The 25,067-nt window shown below is 48.4% G+C and overlaps 1 protein-coding gene across 2 annotated transcripts; it reads left to right on the top strand.

Annotated features, from left to right (window-relative positions):
- Positions 1–1,981: 1,981 nt before the first annotated feature.
- Positions 1,982–25,067, top strand: efnb2a (ephrin-B2a). 2 transcript variants are annotated; one of them, XM_018743284.1, is made up of 5 exons: positions 1,982–2,907; positions 11,107–11,390; positions 20,139–20,231; positions 20,797–20,913; positions 22,207–25,067. In XM_018743284.1, the coding sequence occupies exons 1-5, from the start codon at positions 2,795–2,797 to the stop codon at positions 22,611–22,613; spliced, it is 1,014 nt and encodes a 337-aa protein (XP_018598800.1). In that variant the 5' UTR covers positions 1,982–2,794; the 3' UTR covers positions 22,614–25,067. The 2 variants fall into 2 exon arrangements, with proteins under 2 accessions (XP_018598800.1, XP_018598801.1); XM_018743285.2 differs by lacking the exon at positions 1,982–2,907 and adding an exon at positions 8,640–9,385.

Here is a 25,067-nt window from a genome sequence, read left to right on the forward strand (position 1 = left end):
AACTTGTCAATAAGGTGAGCCAAAAAAACTTCTTTTAAGCAAACATATATTTTAATATAATCAACACTTATTTTAAATAAATGTATGATAATATTAATAGCAATAATAATAACCCTGGGGTTCTTATTATTATTATTAGTAGTAGTACTAGTAATAGCAGTAGTAGTAGAATAAGAGATACCATTGTTCTCGGTTCCTGTATGAATTACAATTTTAGATGAAAATGCAAAAATTTTCAAATTTTCAAATAAATAGTCGCTGTTTTTTTATTAGAAATATGAAAAGAATGTAATTTACCGGTAAGCTGTAAAATGTTCTTTAATGTGTTTTATCATAATTAACAATGTAACTACAAACGTACAATTGTATTAACATTTGAAATAATAATAATAATAATAATAATAATAATAATTTACCTATTCCTAGTAGGCCTTTAATCGAGCGGTTACCTTTAGAAAAATGGTAAACATCTTCAAGCTGCTAATTTCATTGACTATTTTCAGATAGAAACACATGTACAGCACACACACTATTTTAATTTATAGTCCTCGAGCCGGAGGGACAGAGACCCGACACACTCGCACTCCTCACGCTGCGTTCATTCGGGAAGGAAATCTCTATGATCTGCAATCATCTCCAATCATCTCCAATCATCGTGTCCAATCATCTCCTCTCTGCTGGTGTGTAAAATAAACAGCGCAATTCGCGTCTGCCTGTAAATTGACTCTGATTCAATTAACATCTAACAATTAAGTCGTTAAACTTGCGAACCGCTTCCTCGCGCTTGCTGTCCGACATGGAGCGAGTGCTTCATTAAACCATTTTTTGGTTTTCTAAATTTTCCGTGTATAGTTTTCACTTCATAACACATTGCATCTCTTGCTTCTATTATTTTTTGATGATTATCAATCCGCGTTGCTATTCTGCTGCCCGTCACGCTGTCTTCTGTTTTTCCTCTGAATGAATATAGCCCGGGAGTCGCAGCAATGTTGAAGCCTCTGAAAAAGATGTTTTCGTATGCTTTTGCTTTATTTTGTTTTTAACGGTAGGCATTAAAACAAACTGTACGGCTTCTGAGAATTAAGATTATAAAGAAAATAACAATACGAACAACTAAACATTTCAAAGGATGATCTGTGTATCCGTTAGCACAACAACAACAGCAATAATAATAATAATAATAATAATAATAATAATAATAATAATAATAATAAAGACTTTGAAAGTGTTTCAAGGAAAGAAAGTTTCGGACGCGCTTATCCCGTCCCGGACTCATGACATACTCCACTCTGACCGCTAGTTGGCGGTATTGCCTTTCTCTACAGACATGTCTTAATACAGACCTCAAAACTGACCGCCGCACATCTGCAGCAAGCAGGACTCACTTTTTGCACTCTTCTTTTCTCTGGTTTTAAACGATTGATTAAGATATTAAATAATTGTAAAAGCTCAGAAGCGACACTAGGTATTGCCTTGGGTTTTAAACAGACGCACTAAAACTGAACTAAACCAACAAGCTAAATCTTTTTCTGTCAAAAGTATAAATGAGTACCTATGATTTTTGTCACTTTTGCAGCTGTTGCCATGATCACGATTTAAAAATGTTCAGTATTTGGAATGTGGGGGAAAATGACGTGACACAATGATCACGGTCACAGTATTGTTCTCGTCACTTTATTAAGTTGACAAATGAAACTGTAATGTGTTTGAAGGTGATATGACAGTCATATTTTATTGTTGTTATGCTTTTTGTAATTTTTCAGTTTTTAGTTCTTCTTTCGTTCGGCTTCAATTCTCACTGTACTTCGTCTTACCGGTTGAGCTGCCGATTTTCATCTTAGCCAATCACCGACGCCTTCCCTTTGAATGACGGGAGATTTACCATTGAATTGAGGCGTCCCCAGCCAATGAGAACGAGAGGAGGCGGAGCCAGTGGAAAAAAAACCGCTCGCGAGCGCCGAGTCCCCGACAGTCACTTTGAGTCACTTGTGCGCGCGAGGGGCTCGCGGCGGCGTCTCGCGTCTTCGTTTCGCAGAGCAGTTTCCACGGGATCTGAACGCAGTCCACCCACGGGACTCCGGTGCACCTGAAAAAGACATTCCCATGAGAACTTACATCTCACTTTAGTTCATTTGTTCATTTTTTTCCTTTTCATTTTTTTTTATTCATCCTCATTAGTACATTTCTCCATTTAAAAAAATAATAATAATTTTGATGACTATTACTATTTTTTTATTCGTAGCCAGCCAAAGGAATAAACGCGTCGCTCTTCTTTCTGCTGCTCTTCTGGGAGACCGCTTGTCTTTGGATTGATACCGCCTTCCTGGTCATTTGCTGGACGGATCGGGGATTATTCTGTGCGTGTCGGTGTTTCCACGGGCAAGGAAGGCATCTGCGTGGGTCGCCCCCCCTCCCCCTGCTCCGTGGGATGCGCTCCCTTCTTCTCGCCGGAGACATTTGAATGAGAGACTGTCGTCTCCCTGCCTTTAACGCCTCTCCTCGTGCATCCAGGAGGGCATCGGGATCTTTCCCGGCGCGTGAGCTGCGAAGCCCCGCGAGCTCGACTCGAGCGCGAGCGCCGTGCTGCTGCCACGGCGCGGGACTAACTCCGGGACAAGTCTCTTTTCACAGGGATAAATCTGGGTGCCCTCCTCCCTCCCCAGGATCAGGATTACAGAGTTTGGCCTTTGTGACCGATCGCCAATCCGAGACACATTTTCCTAGATTATTTCCTCCTTATTTTTATAGTTACAGTAATAATAATTAATATTGCCAGCGCACGCGACCTGCAGCGATGGGGCTCGCGACGTGGAGGTATTACCTGGGAGTTCTGCTGGTCGCGTGCAAGGTGGACCTGCCCCGCGCGGTTACTCTGGAGTCCATCTACTGGAACACGACGAACACCAAGTGAGTAGGACCCCCCCCCCCCAAACCCCATTAACCAGCACACGCACACTCCCCCGACACCCCTAACACCCGCGCCGCACCGCGCCGCACATCCTCGGGAAAAAAATCCGCGTGCACGATTTTTCTGATACCTGTGAACTGAGGAGTCATCTGGTCTGTCCTCATGCTCATATTCCGCATGAACATTTACCGTGCACAGTGCAGTAAATGGCAGGGTACATGGCAGAGTGATGGGGGGGTGAGTTAAAAATGGCCTTGGACACTTGGGAAGGACGTGTCGGGCTCTTCACCTTTTATACCAGCATCTGATCATCAAACGTGATGAGCAGACATGATCTGATGAGGAAAAATTCACAACCAACGTCCCCAAAACGTGCTCTATTTCTATTTCTGCCAGCCTTTTATATATATTGCTCAGAATATTTCTAGTAGCTCACTGGATGGAGTTGTGCCTTCAGAGCCCGAGCTTCGCCTTCTCTCCTCAATCAGGGCATTTCCACTGTAAAAAAAAAATGTATACAGTACGTATTCTGTATATTTCGGTGAAACTTTAAGTAATTATATAACTTTTTGTCTCTGACATTTAGAGACAGTGTAACTGAAGCGCAGGTTTATCACTCAGTTATTCTTCACGGATGTTTCCACACTTGTAAAGTAAAAGCGGCCTTTTTTAGTGTAGTTAAAACAATATATATTCTATTTATGTATCTATACGCACGGGGTATGACTGAGTGTTATTTTCATATTTTCTAAGTGCCTGACTTGAATTTTATTTTTTTTCCCATCATTTTTTAATCTCAAAATGCCCATTTATTTGTTTTCCTTATTTCAAGTGTCTGTAGGAGTGGGAAACACCCAGTATGAGTGTAAACCGCACTGTACTTCCCGCAGTGGAGAAGTGTGATTTTTTTTTTCTTTTTTTGTGCTTCATAATAATTATTTCTGTGCAGATATACTGTGTTCTTTGTAGTTCGGGGGAGGAGAGCGCAGGCCTTGCGCTTCGGTGCGCTCTGCTGTGCGGCGGCGCGCGCTGCGGGATGGAGCGGCTCCGGCGGCGTTGGCGCGCGCGGTGCTGCGGGTGGACCAGTGACACAGTGACATGTTCATCTCTTTTGTGTCCGTCATCTTCTTCATCAACGCATTCATCTTCTTTCTTCTCGTGCTCTTTGCCACACGCTGCGTGATGGGTTGCGGCTGAAACACGTAAAAAATTAATTAAGGCTTTAAATATGTCATAAATGTCGGGATGCGAGTGAACCCTACGTAAAAATAATAAGAAATACACAAAGCACACGCATAATCGCGTCGGGGCGTTAATTCGTTCTGACATCCCCGGCTGTGTGTTGTTGTGTGTGCTTGTGTGATTTTGTGTGTGCTTGTTAGGGACGCGCCGGAAAACGTCAGCGGATCGATACACGCCGTGGTCTAGCGGCTAACAGGTGCTCGCCGGCGACGCGTGTGCGCGGACTGTCGAGAGCGCGCCGGCCCCCGCGACACGACTCCGCCGAACGTGCAGCGGAGGTCGAAGAAGGAGAAATTAGTGCGAGCGAATAACGGAATCGGGAGGGAGCTACGTAGGCGAACCTGCTCTTAAACGTCGGTGTCCTCGCATTAACTGCGCGTCCACGCGCACATTTTCATGACCGAAAACGCATTTTAGACGAACGAAGGCCACAGAAGAGCAGCAGTACAGACGAACCGCCCGAACTAGCTGTCGGATCGCGCGCTCGCGGGCCGTTGAGCGCAAGGGGGACGTGAGACGAGAGGAGAGGAGAGGAGAGGACCCGCGCGGCTGCGCGTGCGGGCTCGCGCTCGTTTGCGCTGAGCCTCGCGCCCCTCTCCTCGTCTCACGGCTTAGCTGACGACAGTTTTAAATTTAATTCAAATAAATAAATAAACAAAACTGAAACAGAACGACTAAGACATTAAGTTGGATGTGTAATATTTAAGAAGACACTGATCACCTCAGTCTCAGACTGACTCGTGAAAGTCTTTTTTTGCAGTAATAAGAGGGCGGCGTGAGGCGACCTCCTCGCTGCTTTTTTTGGTATTCTCTCATATTTGGGCCTCTTTCAGGGTGAAACACGACGAAGGTGAAGTGTTCAGCAGTGCGTTTGTGAGGTTAGGTGTCCACATATAGACCTTTCCACAGTAGGCCCTTGGTTTGAGGCCCCTTGCGTCTTTGCTTTGGACACACGGACACCTGTTATTGAAACAACAGAAATGGTCAGAAAAGTTTCCAGGTGTTTTCGGCCTCTGCCTCAAAGTCCAAGCGAAGGAGAAAGGCTGAGGCTGTATTCTTCTTCTTCTTTTTCTTCTTCTTCTTCTTCTTCTTATTATTATTATTACTGTTGGGGGCCACCAGGTAGTTTAGCGGTTATAGCTGCTTGACCCAGGTTCGAATCCCTCCTGGTGTGGTACTCTTGTAGTACGTGAGTTCTCACTCTGAGCTAATAAAGTAAGCGTCCACCTTTATAAACGGGTAAATCATTGCATGAACAAACAAAAACAGGAAAAGTGTCAGGTAAGCGAGTAAATGCGAAGTAAATGTGCTGCCACTTGAAGTAAAACATCTGAACTTGCTCTTGCGCAAGTCCGAAACGTTGGTGTGCGGTCGGTAACAACGGCAGCCTGTCAGTAACGTTAATTAAAAAGATTAACATTAAATTAAACCTAACCCTGACATTAAATAAATACATTGTGAGGAAACCATGTTTATGTCTCGGAGGAATGTCTCGGAAGCAATATCGCTGAATTTTTGGAGCCGTTTCACTGTAATTCCAATTGGTTGTATGTTATTACACCCTCCCAACCCCCCCGCACATACACATACACACACTCCTTTTCTTGCGTTACTGTTGTTCAGGAGAGCACGCGGGAGAAATGCAAAGTTCATGGGCCGCTGCGTTCTCTGGAGACAAATAAGGCTCCTTTGTGCGCCGCTCGAGAACCTTGCTGTCCCTTTGGGTTTTTTGACTTAACCGACTGTGCGAAGTGTGTGTGTGTGTTTGTGTGTGAAAACTCGCAGATCCCCAGTAATCCGTTTTGTAGTTTGGTCGCAGAAACAAAAAGCAGGCCTTCCCAACACGTCCCATTTGCGGGGAATCCATCCCTGACTCCAGTGTACTTCATTAGGAGATTACATCGCATACGGGCCCTTTGTGGCACCGGCGGCACATAGGGATTCGGATCCGCTGTGAATGATGGTGGAAGGGGGGTGCTCGGAGTGCCCCGGGTGGTGGTGGGGGGGGTGTGCTTACTGGCCGCTCTCATTGGCCCCATGAAGGGAACCCCATGGGGTAATTGTTCCGTAACTCCCTCTCCCCATTTTACAAGGGAGAGTGTTTGGAGATTGAAGAGGAGAAAAGGAAGAGGGATTGGGGTGGAAGAAGTTAAAGCCTCTTTTTCATGCAATTTGCAGCTAGGTAAGACCGGAGGAGATTGCTCCCCATGGAAACGCTCGGGATAAAAGTTTCGGTTCAGGCCTGCAGCGTATTGGGGGGGTGAGGGGAGAACACGAACGAGCGAGAGCGTGTATTTGAGAGAGATAGAAGCAATTCGGTCCTGAGATTATAGTGCCAGAGCGAGAAAAGGCTTCATGGAGCAGATTACGGCATGAAAGGCTGGACTAAGCGCTTTGGGAGGGGGCAGAACCACAAGTCCAGGAGCAGAATGTCTTGATGTGGGGACAGAACCACAGTCCGGGGACGGAACCTGGACGAAGGCCCATCCGCATCACTCGGTCAGCCCACAGCAGGGTGAGTCCACCTGCATTTTGCACTTTCCCTCTCGCTGTTTGTCCCTCTGTCGCTGATTTACTTTGCGGCAAGGACTGAAATCTAAACAGATTACTTCAGCAGACCCCATCTCCTTTTTCTCCATCTTAAAGTGTTCCTTTTCTTCTTAAAACTGGTGACGGACCCTTTGGTAGCCAGCAGCTGTTGTCACTCGGTTAAGAATACATATATTCTTGTTTCACTTCCTATGTGTTTCTGATGAATGGCAAAAGCTGACGGAGGAGAATAAAGAGAATAAACTATAGACAGGGATTGCGAGGTGGAACATAGAAGTGGGAGGAAAAGAGCAAGAAGCAGAGCGAGGGGGGAAAAAAAACACAGAATCCAGAGGCGTATGAATCGATTGTATGTTAAAATAAAGGGTGCCGTATCACATGGTAATGGCTCTGGACTCCAATTCGCGATTATCTTTATAGCTTTTCCCCTCACACTTTAATTATCCGTTATCCATGGCTTTGTGAGAAGAAAGGGTGATGGTGCTGGGGAAAGATAGAAATTCATCCCAAACAAAATTGTCCAGCAATAAACCACCGACAGACATGTTATTGCAATACGAAGAGCCCCCCCCAAAAAAGAACTCATATAAATGACACAACAGATATCAACAGCCAGACTTGCTTTCAGGGTACATCCATGTCATCCTTCTCTGGGCCTTGCAACGCTTTTAACACGTTTGATAGAAGGGAATGGGGACTAAACCTCCCAGTCCCGCTCGAGGGACACTTTGGGGCCCCGGTGGGAGGAGGGCGTATCTGGAATGTGTCTCCGTTAATTTTACTAAACCACTAAGTGTCCTTTAGTGTCCATTTCTTCAGCGTTCTGCAAACCGGTCGGTCCGCTCTGTGTTTTTAAATCGGCATATATTTTCGGACAAAGATAACATTTACATTGCATTTACACGTATTCATTTGGCAGACTCTTTTTTTTTCTCCAAAGCGACGTACATTTCATAGAAAATAAAATCTGTGCATTACATTAGCAGAAAGAGACATAGTTGCAGATGTGTGATTTTTTAAGTAAACTTAGTTTGTTTCTTTCCACCATATGCACCAATGTTCATCACACGAGTAGCTGCATAAAACTGAATATCGACAATTCCCGATCACCTCCTTACTAATTTCAGATGGATAATGGATAAACAAACATAAAGGAAACTGCCCATCTGTTCTAGAGAGGTCAGAATGAAAACCTTCACATTAAGTAGTAATAAATCTAATAATGCCTCTGTTACGGCAAGTGTTTGCATGTTAGCAGCCAAGTCGAGGGTGATGGACGTCTGCTGGTCCTTATTGTGTTGTCACAGCTTTCTCCTCCAGGCCGTGGAATATTTATGACCCCTATAAGACGGGGGCCGATTGCGGTTCTAGCGGTTAAAGCCACATACTTGCGCGAGAAAAGCCCCAGGTTGTGTTTTATTGCCCACCCGCCCCACCAGTCTTCCCCTTCATCATCGGTCATCAGTCTTTCCCCCACATACACCAGCCCTGTTTTTTTCTGCTGAAGCTGGGGGGGAGAAGGCTACTTGAACCGCACCCGTTGGGGGTGTGATGGGCTGACATTAGTGTCCCGTCGTTTCACGGCGATGGGCAGGGCTCGGAGAAATGGAAAAATCGGGTATGAAGGGCTGCTCCCACCCGTAGGAGGTATTTGATCGTGTGATCTGGCCATTTTGCTTTGGTTTCAACCCTGATTGTTTCCGCCCTCCTCAGATCAATGCTAAGAAAGAAGATTAAAACATTAGGACGTAAAACTCGACCCGTGCAAGTCACTGCGATCCAGGCTCAGATTTTATTATCATAGATTTTCTAACCATTCCAGTTCCGAGTTTTTTCTAAGCCATGATGCGATTTACCATATTGATTTCATCTCCTGAGAGGCTGTGAGAGAGACTGGCTCCTCACCTCTCTGTCTGTGTGTGTGTGTGTGTGTGTGTGTGTGTGTGTGTGTGTGTGTGTGTGTGTGTGTGTGTGTTTGTGAGAGGAGTACAGTTTTGGTTTAAGCTTCTGAGCAGAGTCCAGCGCCCCTTTTGAAGTACTGGCTCACCAAAATATTTTGAGCACATCATTGTGTAAGTGTGTTTGTAGGAAAAAACTCGGCTGTTCCGTTACGCAGACTTCAGGGCAGGTGACGCTGCGGCGCGGAGACGGAGATACGATCGAGACATGAAAGAGCTTCCGTGTGACAGACAGGCATGTGCCCATCAGTGTGTCATCAGATGGAGATTCAATCCGCCACTTGTTCACGCCTCGGTGCTGCACGCACAGGCCGCCTGCTCTTTTCTTCTACAAACACAGCGGAGGCGCGGACCGGGCGGTGCAGATAGACATCTCCACCGAACGCTTTTGTTTGGCGCTTTGATTGTGCCGTCGATGATGCCGGCGAGGATCATGCAGGAGCAGTTGTCATAACTGGATTTGCAGGGTGGGATCATTTCGCCGTGGGAACCTCCGCAAGCTCACATTTATTGCCCCCCGTCTCCTGGAGCTGAGCAGCGCTGATGAGTTAGCCAGATGGTGGCGTGCTTCCTGCGACCTCTCTGACCTGCAGAACCCGGCCCGTCTCCGCCGTTCTTCGGTCTGCCTTTGCTGTCCAGCTCGCTGGCTGTCTGGACAGCGTTACGTTCCCAAGGCTCAGAGGACGCTCATACGCACAGATGATCATCCAGCGCAAAAAAGCGTGTGGTGCGTTCTTGTGTAACACACTTGTATTTGACTGGGCCCATGTGCCGGTTCTGATTTTCTGGGAGTTTTTCTGTTTGTTTTTAATTATTTTTTAAAATTGATTAAATAAGCACACTTGGGTGCGCAGACTACGCAGACACTCATACATATTTGGCCGCGAGTCTCATTTCGCATCTGCTTTTCTCTGCAAACGCTGCTTTTCAGTAGACGCGGGGCGATGCGTCTGACCTCTCTGCAGAAGGTCAGAGGTCAAACACTGGGCTTCCTGCCAGACCCCTTCGGCTTAGAGCATTTAGGGAAACCGGGACACAAAGGGTTGTTTTTTTTTTTTTTTTTTAATATTTCATGAGGTAATATTTTTACAGCGATATTTTAGCGAGCTGGGCGGGCTGGGGGAGGCAGGGCTATGGCTGCCTCAGGCTACTTAGGCACAGTTCTTTAAACTGGGCAGCACAGTTTACAGCTTAGGCCCGACACCAGGAATGAGAGTGTGACATTGCCACGGGGAGAAGTGGGGCCAGCTAAAGAATGACCCCCCCAGGTCAGGAGGAGCCTGAAGGCTCATGTCATTTGCCTGCATCCCATCTGGACACACCATTTCAGAATAATAACGAGAAAAAAAGTCTGAAGAGCCAAGGAAATAGAGTAACACACACACACACACACATTCTCTGAACCGCTTGTCCCATACGGGGCCGCGGGGAACCGGAGCCTACCCGGTAACACAGGGCGTAAGGCCAGAGGGGGAGGGGACACACCCAGGATGGGACACCAGTCCATCGCAAGGCACCCCAAGCGGGACTCGAACCCCAGACCCACCGGAGGGCAGGACCTGGTCCAACCCACTGCGCCACCGCACCCCCCGAAATAGAGTAACACACACACATTTTCAGAACCGCTTGTCCCATACGGTGTCACGGGGAACCGGAGCCTAACCCGGCAACGCAGGGCGTAAAGCTGGAGGGGGAGGGGACACACCCAGGACGGGACGCCAGTCCGTCGCAAGGCACCCCAAGCGGGACTGGAACCCCAGACCCACCGGAGGGCAGGACCTGGTCCAACCCACTGCGCCACCGCACCCCCCGAAATAGAGTAACAGTGTATATCCATTTTTAACAATGGGTACGGCTGTTGATATTCCTGTTTTTTGATCCTGTTTTTCCACAACATTTAGAAACTGTTAGATGTACCATGTTTACTCAATCAGTGGGTGTCACTGCCCTGAGGTAGACTGATGTTCCGTCCACCTGGACCCTGCCTCATGCCTTATGCTTCCAGGATAGGCTCCCCACCACCGTGACCGTACATTTGGATAAAAGGCTACTGATGGTGATTAGATGGATCAAATTCAAATTCAAATTTTATTTGTCACATACACAACCATACACAGTACGACGTGCAGTGAAGTGCTTTTATACAGCTGTCCGACATACCAATCTAGAAAGACAAATAACAGGCACTAAAATAAATATATATATATTTATATATATATATAATATATATATATATATACAATCTATTTATGCATTTGTAAGACCAAAATATATAAATATCTAATTATAAAAATTTGTGCGGCATAAGATGGGGATCAGTTTATTGTCATCAATCACATCTGTGACACGTGCCATTTTAACGTGTCCATTTGGGCACAAGTTGTGCTGATTAAACTTGTGATCTAACCAAACCGTATTGTTTCTTTATCTCTCCTTCTTTCTGACCAGATTTGTCCCAGGCCAGGGGCTGGTGCTGTACCCCCAGATTGGGGACAAGATGGACATTGTGTGCCCCCGTGGGGAGGCCGGACAGGTCGAAGGGGTGGAGCTGTATAAACTGTACATGGTGGATCGCAAGCAGCTGGATACCTGCACAGTCACGGAGGCCGACACACCGCTGCTGAATTGCGACAAACCCGACCAGGATGTCAAGTTCACGCTCAAGTTCCAGGAGTTCAGCCCAAACCTCTGGGGCCTGGAGTTCTTCCGAGGCATCGACTACTACATCATTTGTGAGTATCTCCCTGTGTCACTTCCTCGCACCGTACTGACATTAAGTCAATTAGCCGATGCATCTTTCTAAAATGCAGTTGTGCAGCACCGCTGTCACGTCCTTGCGAGACCAGAGTCTACGTCCTGCCGCTCACCGGCCCACTTCTGTCTGCGGGTGTTTCCATTCCAGGGCGCCACTTACTGAGTCACATAGTTGTACGTAAGCAGCAGTACGGTGGCACCGGCTCTCCGCCGTCTGCCACCTTTAACAGACACGGACCGTACCATCCATGTGTGAGCCCAGGGTGCCACGGAGCAAACCATCTGTGCGTGAGCCGACGGTGCCAGGGTTTGCTCTGACTGGACCATCTGTGTGGGGAGCAGACCGGTCAGTTCCTGGGCTCGGCATGCAGCAGGAGGCGAGAGGAGTCTCGCTATTTAACTGATGGGGAAATAAATCCGCCTGCCACAGTCGCGTTACGCACGTATACTTCAGCATGTTCAGCTACAGAAAGGTTGTATCACTGTATTGGAGCCCTGAGACAGGGGCCTGACTTTGTACACCTATAGATACACAGAAGGGGGAGGGAAACCTCTAGGGTGCGGAATACCGTGTCTGGATCTCAGATCGTGAGCTTCTGTTGCTCAGAAATGACAGAAAGCCCTTAAAATCTTCCTCCCGTCTGTGTGTGAATGGATTATAAAGAGCCACCGATTCGGCTCCCCATTGGCATCAGAAGAACCGCGCAAACCTGGTCCTTCAGATGTACGACACATAGACACCCCCCCCCCCACCCTGCACAGAGGAGAAGACTTGCTGACACTCAAGGAGAGAGAGAGAGAGAGAGAGAGAGAGAGAGAGAGAGAGAGAGAGAGAGATGCAGACACTGCCGAGTCATCAGTCCTTCTGTGCGCCTTCATTCGCATGTTCCTTCATTATGCATGAGCGCATGGATGGGTGGGTTTCGTCTGCACCCCCCGACCGCCCCGATATCAACCCAGGATGATGCATCGGCATCTGGCTGTCTGATTTCCAGAGGCATCCCTTTGGAAAGATAAGTAAATAAAGGCACAAAGTCGTGCTCATGTGACTGTGGGGGCGTGATGGATTATGGAGCGGCGGCTGCAGAAAGCGGGAGGTGGGGGTGGCGGGCGTTTGACACAGAATCTATTTTTCAAGCGGCCGCTCCACCCTGACTGACAGCAGAAACAGTTAACGAAGGCGCTCTTCCGAGTGTGCTGCTTTCACCTTGTCTCTCTCCCTCTCTTGCCCTCTCGCTCTCCGTCTCTGTCACGTTATGGCCGGAACGTTTGGAACTGCTTCCTCCTCGTGTCCTAACAGCTGCAGCGAAAAAATATAGCTTTGGGAGAAAAATGCATGACTGCAGAATAAAACGAGGAAATGAAATACGATGGGTTTTGCCGTTCGTCTCATTCCCACTCTCCCGGGGGGGGGGCGTTTATGGCAACGCCGTTCCTCGGTGGTGAGGGAGCAATCATCTCTCTAAACCGTGAACGGCTGGTCACCTTGCGCCTCTCCCTGCCAGCTCCCACCTCATCTGCAGAGGTGTGTGGGGGGCTTTATAGCTCGATCGAAAAAGGCCAGGATGTCCCAAAATTTGGAGATCTGCTGAGAAGGGGAAAACCACAAGGGAAGCGACGGGCCTCCTTAACCCATGTCGGGTGTTGTGTATTCGCCATCAAAAGAGTTTATCTTCCCAGAGTAAGTCATTAATTATAGGACGCTTAACTAATCCCAGTAGTCTGGTTTAACCAGCATGCTTACACCAATGGGATATCTGGAGGAGGAAATTGGTTTATCTCCATTCCTTGCTCTCTGCAAACGCTGCAGCGCAAGAGGGTAACAGAAGGTCCCGGCATGCGGTTCACGAGGGGACGGGTGTGTACGCAAATGTGGCCCGCGCTGTAATCTGCCCCCTCCCAGCTCCCAGGCCACAACTCACAGGGGAAGCAACGATTTCCTAAGTCGGTCTGTAAGCATTGAAGATGCAGAGAGCGCCGCGAGCACCCCCTGCCCCACCACCCCCCACCGGTCCCGTGCAGCGCGCTTAATGGCTTTGCAAGACTGTTTTTGTTGATGTGCAGTCCACACAAGAGTCTTGCGCACGATGCAGAAGCTCACTTCAATCCTCAAACACCACACCCCAGTCGAATGCCTGCCTGGCAGGTTTACGCCAGGTTTACAAACAGCAGTTGCTACACGCCAAGTAATGGTATGTGCCAGGCTCCTGCGAGTGTGTGTGCGCGCGTGCGTCCTCCTAACTCGGTGACCCACAATGCTATTCCAGCGCAGAGCGGCCGAGTTTGATGTGATCGTTTAAGGCAGCGCGGCTTCCAGCCGGGAGCAGAAAGAGCCCGTTATCTGATCTAAATAGTCTTGGTGTAGCTGCCAAAAGGCCCAGAGATCTCCTAAAAAAAAAGGACGAGTGGGGACTGGGGTTTTTGGGAGAAGCGCACAGAGGCTGAAGATGCTGAATGGCGTGTGTTCATTTGGCTGACGTCGCTCTGCTGTGGTGCCTCTGAGTGAATGCTGCTAACATTTTGCGTGTTGTTTTTTTTCCAATGGTGCCCAGAACTGAATTAACAGATACACACCACATCCATCTTGCGTGGCAGCTGACGGCGAACCTGCTGGAGCAGGGAACGGGGTCAGGAACGGGGGGCGGTGTGGGTGAAGGCGGAGGATGGTGGCGGCCGAAGGTGCGAGCCGAGCCACTGTCCGGCTCCTGCGGGCTGCAGTGTCGCAGCGAATTAACGTGCCCCGGTGCTGAGTGGGTACTAGCTGGTTCGTACCCTGGCGCCATGGCGGCGCGTTCACGCTTCACAAGCTACTGGGGGGCAATTACCGCGTCATTAATATCATTGCTCCATCTGCCTCCGCTTTGCTCTCTCGCTCGCTCTCCCGTTCTCGTTCCGCAATGGTCCCATCCACCAAGCATCTTTTGTCACAGCCTTTTTTCCGGACCAGTTTTGTATTATTTATGCTCACACACACAAATACAGAGTGGCTTTGCTGATTAAATTAATATTAATTGACCAAGAAATTGAGTAAACAGAAGGAAAGTCTCATTTAAGTGCTTCGAAAACACCGAAGAAGGTCCACGCTGAAGTGTTTGCGAGTTACAATCAGCGAACCACGTCGGCTCCTTTCTTCGTACACGCACTCCCACAATGAGCGTTGAAAAATGAGCTCAGAGTTTGAGATTAGAGCCTCCAACTGACAATGGGTGCAATCATTATAACGTTTGAACCTGAAATATGAGATCCAGAGTATAAAGATAAAGTTTTCGCTGTGTTTTTGGCTTTGATGTCAAGTTGTGAATGCGAACATTAATGAGAATGTGGGCTGTGTGTGTGAGTACGGTTTGCATTCAGTGAGTGCCGTTGAAGTTTGCCGTGTTTCGCAGCATGCAAATACACATGCACATGCACAGTAGCTCTCTCTCTTTTACATGCATACAGACGCCCGTGTACGCAATCACAGGCACACACCCAAGTACTTTGACTCTGTTTCACACAGACACAAACACATGCGCACACGCACTGGCTGCTGGGAGCAGGAAGTTCCTGGAATAGGTCAGTCCCGTGTCCAGGTTGCCCTTTGAGGGCCATTGCATTAATCTCTGGTGACAGGGATTGTTTTTGGCCAGTGCCGGCTGCTTTCTCTATGCTCTCGCTGCATGTGTGTGCCGTGGCTGACCACCTTCCCAGGCACCCACAATCTCCCTGGTTGGGGCTCCCATACGTTACGTCTGTTAATTCTCTGAGGGGCGACGGTGTGGAGGGGCACTCGAGCAGGCTAATTCCGGCCTCCAAGCAGGGGCGCGGGCGCATCCAAAAGAGAGACCATGGGAGCTGGAGCTTCCGGAAAGCGCAGGGACGTTTGAGTGATTGCGCTCGCGGGGAGAAGCGACGTGTCTCGGTGAAGCCTTCACATGCTGTGGGCTCGCCGGAGTCACTCTCTCTCTCCGCGTCTCTCTCCCTCCCTCTCTGCTCCAGTACTGCAGGTTTAGCGTAGAAGCTGTCTCTGTTGCCATCTCCTTCACGTCTTCCCTGAGACCTTAGCAGTGAGACTAAGCAATAAGAAAAGTGTCCAGTCTTTGGGTGCCTGTGTAACCGCGTGTCCCCCCCCGCCCCAAGCGCCCTTCACTTGTGCAGACAGGATTAGGTATGCTGCGGATTTTGTTGCCAAATGCACAGAAACCGCGACCGCTGACATCGGCGATCAGAGTTCTGTCTGAGAGCGGTCCAGTCTGCTTATTTTATTTTTCAGTGTTGGAGCTGGGTAGGGAACTGAAGAGCTGAAAGAACAACAACAACAACAAAAAACGCAACCTTTTGGCAAATGGGAGTGATTTGCAGTATGGGAGTCTAAACTCCTGTTGTTCTCCTGAGCTGTGGCTCCTCCATTCAGGGCGGGGTCCTGTATGTGGAGAAGAACGCCGTTTCAGGGCTTTTTTTCTCCAGACAGGAAGCGGGCTGGGGGGGTGGTTCTCTCATGCATCTCAAAGCTGCCTTGCTCTATGGATGGGTGAGGTGTTTGGGGGCTCCGCTGCACATCTCTGTGTGTTTGCGTGTGCATGTGACAGGAGACCCTGCCCTGCGCCTTGCTCCGGCACGGATTCTGAGCGAGGATTTGCAGAAAACAAGCGTGCACAACAAGCGGAAGCTGTTAAGGAGCTTTCGAACCAGCACCCTCGTCCTTTCCCGCATGTGAAACAAAAAGGCAGGCAGACCCGTTCGGGGAGAGAAGCAGAAGGAGGGCGAGATGGAGAGAGAGAGCCGCACTTGTTCACATAACTGCCGACCTTTGTTTGGGCATGCAGAGCGCCGTCCATTAGCATTTACCTCACATTTACCTCTGTGCAGAAAGTGCCAGGTTGTGGTGGGGAATTGGGGGGGGCACAATATAGAGAGTAGTTTGGTCAGGTTTTACATGGGTTGCTGCGAAACACCTGTTTTTTCATTGTCTTCCGGGGTGATGAAAAGAGCTTTGAGATTTGGGGAGAGGTGGAGGGGATTGATGGGGCTGGGGATTTAGGGGTGCGGGGATACGGGGGTGGGGGGCAGCAAGCCGAGAGGCGCCTGTGTCTCAACGCACTGGCAGAGGGAATGCAGGGCACAGCACACTGGAAGACAGCCAGACCCGCTAAGCCCTCGCATCTCATTAGATCTGTGTTGCTGACCTGATGCACTGCATTCTGGGTGGTGGGCCTGTAGCAAACAAGTGTGGCCACTGGAGGCAGTGACGAGGCAAGGCCACCCACTGAGAAGGGGGGGCGCTCTCTGTTCTTTAAGGGTTGTGCAATGGCTGGCTGAGGATCCGTTTCCACCTAACCCTAACCCCAAAATCTCCCTTAAGTTTTGGCCCGAGTTTGCCTTTCAAAGCTGCAAATATGCCCTTGACACTCAGTTCTTTAAAGGTCTTTGAAATATTCATAACCCCTTGTCATGGCGCCATGCCTCAGAGAGACTGGAGTGAAGCTTTCCCCCCTTTTTCTTCTCCATTAGGCCGAGATCGAGCCAAGGAGTCCTGGATCCTCCTGACAGAGGCCTGCTTCAGCAATAAAGGCCTATTACTCTCCTGAGTGTCGTACGCTCTAATGACTGATAAGCTGCTGAGGAATTTCCCCCATTTCGCCAAGTCGGGCTGCCTTTGGTCCTCCTCGTTCATTTTCCTGCTTGTTCCAAGGGACGGTTCATTACGGTTAATGACATTATAGCCGCGCTTCTCTGGGGTAATTGACTTTGGGGAGGGCAGACTGAAGCAGCCCCCCAGGAATGCATGCTTTTGCATTTACATTTTACATTTATTCATTTAGCAGACGCTTTTCTCCAAAGCGACGTACATCTCATAGAAAATACAATTTGTGCATTACATTAAGAGAAAGAGAGACATAGCTGCAGATGTGTGATTCTCAAGTACAGTTAGTTTGCTTCTTTCCAACTAGATGAAGATGGAGGAGGAAGTGGCGGAGGACACAGTAGGGATGAGAAGGTGACAAAGAGTCAGTGTGGTCTTTTAGTTGCAGACTGTATTTTGCTGTAGAAGAAGGTTGTTTTAGCTCAGGGAACATCAGAGTGAAAAGTAGATGAGAGTTGTTTGTAGACATCCAGGTCCATTCAAGTTTTTGATTTTCACCGTCGTTGCTCTGCAGCCCGGAGTTTGGTCCTGTTAGTTCGTAATGTATCTTTTTTTTAAAAAAAAATTACTGCAACGTTTCAATACACACACACACTTGCTGAAGCCACCTGTCCCAAGCGAGGTTGCGGTGAGCCGGAGCCTAACCTGGCAACACAGGGTGCAAGCCTTGGGGGGGGCACACCCAGGGTGGGATGCCAGTCTGTCATAAGGCACTCCAAGCAGGGCTCGAACCCCAGACCTACCACAGAGCAGGACTCTGCCAAACCTGCTGCACCACCGCACCCCCCATGACATTTTAATACTGAATTATTAAAATTACTTTTACAATAACAAGCATAGAAACATTCGGCATTTCTTTGTTTGTTATTCACCTTTCTGTAAAGAATCTAAAATACATAGAAAAACATTACAATTAGTAATGCAATACTTCTGTTCATGGATATGCAGACATTGTCGTAGAAGCTATTAAAAGGGGTCTGCCTATAAGTGTTTCAGAAGGACAGCACACTACCCACCAGAGTCAGGCAATTCATTACTTTTTCCCTTCGCCTGTTCCTTGTCTACATATAACAGTCTGTTATTTTATCACCAAAGGTTCCCTTTTTTCCGCTATTTTCTGGCATTTGTGCCTCTGAACCACATACTTAATGTCTCTCATTGACTAAACATCCTCTCCCCTCTTCTGACTGCAGTCATCAGATGACGCTTAGCTCAGTCATCTAGAACTTCAGCAATCAGACATTGCCTTCTTCTCCAGGTCCCATTGCCCCCAGAAGGTTCAGAACCTTCTGTGTGTCCTCCTGACCTCACCCGTCCACTTTGGAAAACTTGAAGAGCACTTTGACTTTGTTCATCCATTCCTCCTTAAGACAGAGGACACAATGAGACACCACATCTATGGACAGGTTCTCACTGGAAAGAGCCACCTCAGTCTTCTTGAGAAGCGTGGGCCCTCTCTCCGTGGGCTGTGTGTTTGTACTGCTGATGTTGAATTGGTAAAGGGACAGGATGTCATTGTCACAGACCGCAGGGTAGAGTGAAACCCACTCTGCATTGACTACATCCACCAGTACTGAGAACTCTGAAGAAGCATCTTTTTAGCACAGTTACAGTCATGGAGGCTTTGGCCTGGAGGGACCGCGTACACACCCTGATGGTGACGCACACCTCACTCTCACCCCTGTGGCAGTTTGTCAGCATACCGAGTCGCGCTGTGGATTGTAGCCCCCCGTCGATGGACCGTATTCCGCTGACAATTCTGCCGCGTCGTCCTGTTACCACGTTGTTACAGCTATGTGTGAGATTTCCAAGTCTTCGCCTTGGATTGGTGTCAGAGAGGGGGCACGGCCGGCTGCGGTGCAAGAGTGCTTTGGCGTGCATTAATTCTTTCCCCTGCAAATGCATACTAGCTTGAACGCTGTCCTGCGTGTGCTCATCTGTGCACGGTCACCTGTGATCGGTGTAACCTCACTTTCGTGATCTTGGCTGTTTCAATGAGTTTCGACACCCCTCGCATTTGCCGTCGCCTGCTGAAAGCACGCCTGTCTCACACCCACCGCTGTCTGCCTACCTGCCCTAAACTCCCTCCCCCACCCTCCAGGCCCGTCTGCCTGGCTGCTGACTTCTGCTTTGAGGAGTGACTCTGAAAAACTTTCCGTTCTGCTGTGATTTTTTTTATGTTCTGCTTTTTCTGGTTTCTTCTCTGACAGCAGCGAGGCTGTGTGTTCTTCTTCCCCTCCGTCTCGGTGTCATCCATCTTCTTTTCCTCTTCTCGCTGTTGTGCCCCTCCCTCTTTCCCATCTCTTTCCATTTGCGTTTTCAGAAGCGTGTTGTTCGTGTCCCTGCTCCTCCCTCTTTCTCCCCTTTTTTCTGTCCTCCTCTCTCACCTTCATCGCTCTGTCTCCCCTGTCCTCCTCTTCTCCCCTCGGTAGAGGTGAAGTAGCCTAACAAGGCAAGTTCGCCCTCTGAGAGGGACTCCACATCAATGGCACGCTTCTGGAGAGACCGCGTGCTTTAGCCTCTGCTGCCGTCTCTCCAGTCCGGCTTCGTATTTTCCATATCGCTTTCATGTTGGTCCTCTCAGATGTGAGCGGCCTACTCGCTGTAGATGCCTCTGTCTCTGACTCCCCCACACACAGCCGTCAGCGCGGCAGACACAAACAGCTTCTGAGGGTTCTGTGGAACATGAGGCTCGTGCGATAGCGCAGCAGGCAGCCAAACAGGCCTGCTGCCTCCTCTCCACCCTGTTCGCTATGTTTCACTTCCTGTTTGCAGTGGCCTCCGCTAGCAAAAGGTGTTGGATGCTGCACTGGTGACACCGCTGGCTACCTGGAGTGGCAGGTAGCGCCGTGGTTTACACTGCCGTTTTGGGCCTGTAAGACCCGGCTTTGAATCCCTTCTCCTGCTGTTGTACCCTTGAGCGAGATACTTACCCTGACTTCATACGCTAAAATTACTCAGTTGTGTGAATGGGGAAACCATTGTAAGCAGCTTTTAACATGTCAAGTAACTGTAGAAGAAAAGATCCACTAAATGAATAAATGTAAATGTCACAGTGCTGCCGCAGTGTTGGTAACAGTGTTTGTCCTCTGTCCTCTCTCAGCGACATCCAACGGGACCCTTGAAGGAATAAACAATCAGAAAGGAGGTGTATGCAAGACCAAATCCATGAAGATTGTCATGAAAGTAGGGCAGAGTGAGTAAAACTTTGCAATATCTTCTTCCTCCTCTTCTTTTTATTGTTATTATTGTTGTTATTATTATTGTTTTAGTTGTTGTTACTGTTGTTCCTTCCTGGCCATTCGAAAGCAATGTACGCGGCTTGTCATTTTTCACTTTTTCCATTTTATACCCCCTTTACCACCACTGTCATCCACTCAGATAGTGTATACGCAATGTGGATGTGCCAGACATGGCTAATGCAGGAATGAATATGTAAATTTTATTTAAATATTCATCTGGCAGTGAGGAAAGGGCTCTGGGTATAACCTTCTGTAAGTAATGAATCGTACTGCACCCCTGGCAAAGAACCGAGATCAGTCCCCAAAAGGCCTTGTCCCACTGTTAATTAATGATGATTATTAATAAATGACTTAGCTGCCTTTTGCTTTGGTGATCTCCGAGAAGTCTCGGTCCTCTTTGCATGGGCAGTCACAGAGGGACCGCGCCGCTGGTCCCAACTTGACCGCATGGTGATTCTGGTTTGACAAAGTCAACCGTTGTCACATGTAGCTAATGTGTGTGATTCTCGTGCCTTCCAGATCCCTTGGATCCAGTATCACCAAAAGACAACCCGACCAGATACCCGCCTAAGTACCCCGACACAGAGGGAAAGGATACTCCCCACAAACAACCAGGCGACACCGAGGGCAACCGTGGTATGTGAGAATTTTCGCATGATATCATTCCCCAAACAGGCACCCTGAGCCAGAAATACTTTTGTGCACTTTTGCCCATTTATAGAAGATTGTTTTGTCCCTTTATGCCAAAGTAACTCAAGTTATGCCCTTAAGACTGCAGTCCTGCATTCACACTTTGGACCTTCGGGTCCAATTCCTTAACCAAGATGTGGCCTGTTGCTATGGAGACTGGAGGATTTAGCACACTTAAACAAGTGCCTTATGGATTTATGCAGAAATTGATTCAGATCTGGTGGTAAATCAGCCTGTGGTGTACCTCGCTCCTATGGGTACGGAGCAGCCGAACCCACCAAGTTCCCGGAAGGACAGAATGCTGGAACTTGGACTGTTTGGCTGGGTTTAAGGGAAGGTCACTTGATTTGTCCACTGATAATTGAAAGTTGGCCGAAACACCGATAGGAATCGACAGAACCGCTGGTCCCCTCATCTGGAGAGCGTCTTTTTGAGGGGAATGATCTGATTGCTCCTCATTTTAAAAGCCTCCGTGAGCATACAGACCCGCTGGTCCTCTTGAGATATCGCCAGGCACTCTTATCTTTATTGCGCTGCAGGGACTAGAAAAAGGAAAATTCTGGTTCCGGAAATGAACCTGGAACAAGCCCGAAGCTCCTTCTTTAAGCTTTCACGGTCTCGGTCTCGGTCCTGCTAATAATTGCTGGATGAACCCATCAGCATGCTTCTGAGTCTGTCTGGACACGTTGGTTGTAGATCCCAGCAGGTTAGCTGCCCCATCCCACGCCACACTTCCCAGTTGGCCCACTGCCAGCCACTTGTTTGTCTGAATGCAAACAGGCATAATGGTAAAAATCAGTAAATAACACCAATAATCACTTTGTTGGCAGTGTCCTTAGCTCACGTTACAATTTAGCCTCGCATCAAAGGCGTTGCTTTACGTACGTGGTTCGCCTTAATTTGGAAGGACAGAAGCAAAACACCCAACTGCCACTAAGTGCCTGTAGCCAAGGGTGACTTTGGCAGTTACCAGCTGGAGTTCCGGCCTGTGAATGAATCTGCTGCACTGGTTGTTTATCCTCAGTGTTACAACTGGTCCGCCAAACAGCTCCATTCTGAAGGGTCTCCAGCGCTGGCTCTCATTCCAGGTCGTTGCTGTAGAGTGCGGACAACCAGTTCCAAGTTCTGCGAGCCTAGCGTGGTTATGGCTCCTCTTAGTTCACAGTCCTGCTGGGACATCTCTTTGGTTCTGCCCTGTTTCTGGTGCGCTCACACTATTCTCCTGCCCCCCCTCCCCAGATGCTACGGTGAAGGACAACGAAACAGATGACCAGGGTGGCAGGTCGTCAAGCGTCATCGGCTCCGAGGTGGCGCTTTTTGCTGGAATTGCTTCAGGCAGCGTCATCTTCGTGGCTGTCATTGTCATGCTTGTGCTCCTGTTGCTGAAGTACCGCAGACGGCACAGGAAGCACTCTCCGCAGCATGCCGCCGCGCTGTCCCTCAGCACACTGGCTTCGCCAAAACGCAGCGGAGGAGGAGGCAACAACAACGGCTCGGAGCCCAGCGACATCATCATCCCGCTTAGGACTGCCGACAGCGTCTTCTGCCCTCACTACGAGAAGGTTAGCGGAGACTACGGCCACCCCGTCTATATAGTACAGGAGATGCCACCCCAGAGTCCCGCTAATATTTACTACAAGGTTTGAGCTCCACCAGATGGATCTGGAGGGGGTCCTGTCCTTGTTTTTAGTGTTATTATTACGGTTATTAATATGATTAAAATTATTACGATTCCGAAGAACTCCTAGCTGCTCTGTGGGTTTGGGCTCCCCCTGGTGGCCCGGTTGTTTGTGCACTAAGACTGATGCCATGGAATGATCCGGTGGAGCGGCACGTCAGCAGAAATACGCGGCGGATGGAGCGCGGAATCTGCAGGGACAGAGAGAGGACGCCGGAGCAACGGCGGCCGGGCTGTCGCCTCTTTGCACTCTGGGATTCTACCCAGATCTTACTCCTGCATTGGACAGGAATGAGGGGGAGAGAGACGGAGGGAGAAAGAGGGGACGGAAAACCGGCCAACTCCGAGCTCGTTTCTGCGAATATCGTTCATCGGCGCTCTCGGCACTCTGGGGAAGAGAAACGGGGGAGGATTTGGAGGACGATTCCTCAGTGTTGACACAGGGATCTGTACGTGACTTTTTCAACACCTCGGCGGTCACTCACCCATGGATCATTTTGTTTCAGTTTCCCTCTTCGCCTGCCACCTTTTTTCAGCCTAATGATTCTCAGTATTGTTACTTGAAGGTTTAACATGTCCTTTGCCACTTTTGTAAATGTATGCATTTCTCCCCCTGGGTTTCATTCACTGTTTGCTTGTATGTTATTTCAATACTGGGAATCTCGCAGATCTGTCGTGGAAATTTGAGAGCGGTTTATAAGTGACAGACGTGTCAGTGATGGAAACAGTGTAGCCGCGAGCTGGCGGTCCAGAGCGAATGTCTAGAAGACACAGGAAGTAGGAGAAGGAGCTGAGGGAGGTGCAGGGGTTGAGGGCAGTAGGTGAGAGCATGACCTGTTTGTTTAGTCTATGGGCGAGGCCTCCTCACCTGTTGGGCGGCTGGTCTGCAGTCACACGGCGGTTAGAACAGCACTTTTTCTGGTTCCTTCACCATACCTCTGGGTAGGTTCCTGGCAGTATCGAAGAAACCTCTTGGCGTCCACAGCTTAAGGTCTGTTTAGGTTTTTAAATACTAGTGTCTTCACTTGTCCAGTACTGTACCCCCAGGAAGGAGGACTAAGCCATAGTCGTGGTCCAAGTCTTTCTCAGAGCGGGGTTCTCGGTATTTAGGGAGCTGTGGGTACAGGCAACAGATACCTGCCTTACTACTGTGTTACCTGAGCAAGATAAAGGAGAAACGCGGTGTCTTTCGGCAAGCCGGCGATTTGGGCCTGGGTGCCGTCCTGCGCAGCTCAGCTTGCATTTCAAGGTCAAAGCTGCCTGGTGCTCTCTTCAACACGCAAAGCACAGGAATTTTAAACTCCATTCGCTTTTTTTTTTTAAAAAAACCTTTCTTGAAAGAGAAGTAGCTCTACATTTTTAAGGGAGATTTCAAGAAACTAGAAGAAAATGAAAAGTTAAGTATTTATTTATGATAGACACATAGAGGACAGGAGTTATTTGCGAGTGTGTGAGAACTTTAATAATATATTATGGTAAATGCACATTATGCAAGATAGGGTTTGCTTTTCCAAAATGCAAGTTTTCTTTCATTCCCACATGAATGTCTCAGTTGCCTTTTTTTAAAACACAGGGCTGGAGAGGAGAAAGGGACAGTTAAGTTGGACTTGTGCCCTTGGGAAAATAGTTCTGGTCCAAAAATAGAGAGAATGGTGTAAGAGAGATGGTGGTAAATCGGACCGGTCGGACCCAGTGTTTGCCCAGAATATCCCACGCTGCTTCGCACTAGAATCTCCAAAACAATGAAGGGGAGGTTTCCAAACCTGCCCCGACCTCTACCCCGCAAGACTTCTCTTTTTTGTTTTTACTGCATTTTTGTTTTCGTGCCCCCCGCTCCTCATCCCAAGAGACTCAGCTGCAACGCAGCTATTTTTAAACGTTATTACACAAAAAAGTTGCATTTCTTATTCCACACACGTTACTTGCTCCAGGCAACTCACAGGAAATTTGGGAACACAGAAACAGCGTAAGAGAAAGGGGGAGCAGTGCTGACATGGCCCCAGGTTACGACTCTCATTCACTTGTGTGTTTCTCACTTCCCACACTTCTTGAGTTCAAATCCCACCTTCCCTCATTGACTACATCACTCCCACTAAGAGAAAAAAGCCTTGAGAGTTTGTGTCTCAGTTTGAGGCTACAATACTGGCAAATATGCAATTTTTATTTATTTTTTAACTTAAAAAAAAAACTATACCCAAGGAAAGTGTTCTTAAACCACTGATAATGATACACCTTAACAAGCGACGTTTGTTCTGTGAATCTGCTGTTAGTTTCTTCTTTTTTTTCTAGGGTGATTTTTTTTTTCTTTCCTAAGCGTTTCTTTAGCAACTCTGTTTTACTGTGCTGTCGTTAGGAGGTAAGCTGTGAAACACAATGGGAGTTGAATAAATTCATCTGAGAGGTTATTTAAGAAAAAAAAAAA

Source organism: Scleropages formosus, chromosome 14 (genome assembly GCF_900964775.1).
Source record: "Scleropages formosus chromosome 14, fSclFor1.1, whole genome shotgun sequence".
In the NCBI taxonomy this organism is placed as follows: domain Eukaryota; kingdom Metazoa; phylum Chordata; class Actinopteri; order Osteoglossiformes; family Osteoglossidae; genus Scleropages; species Scleropages formosus.

Excerpts from the sequence above, each read along its gene's own strand:
- efnb2a (XM_018743284.1), top strand. The coding sequence starts at position 2,795 with ATGGGGCTCGCGACGTGGAGGTATTACCTGGGAGTTCTGCTGGTCGCG. Across the intron at positions 2,908-11,106 it reads TGGAACACGACGAACACCAA|ATTTGTCCCAGGCCAGGGGC; the intron begins GTGAGTAGGACC and ends CTTTCTGACCAG. Across the intron at positions 20,232-20,796 it reads TGTCATGAAAGTAGGGCAGA|ATCCCTTGGATCCAGTATCA; the intron begins GTGAGTAAAACT and ends CGTGCCTTCCAG.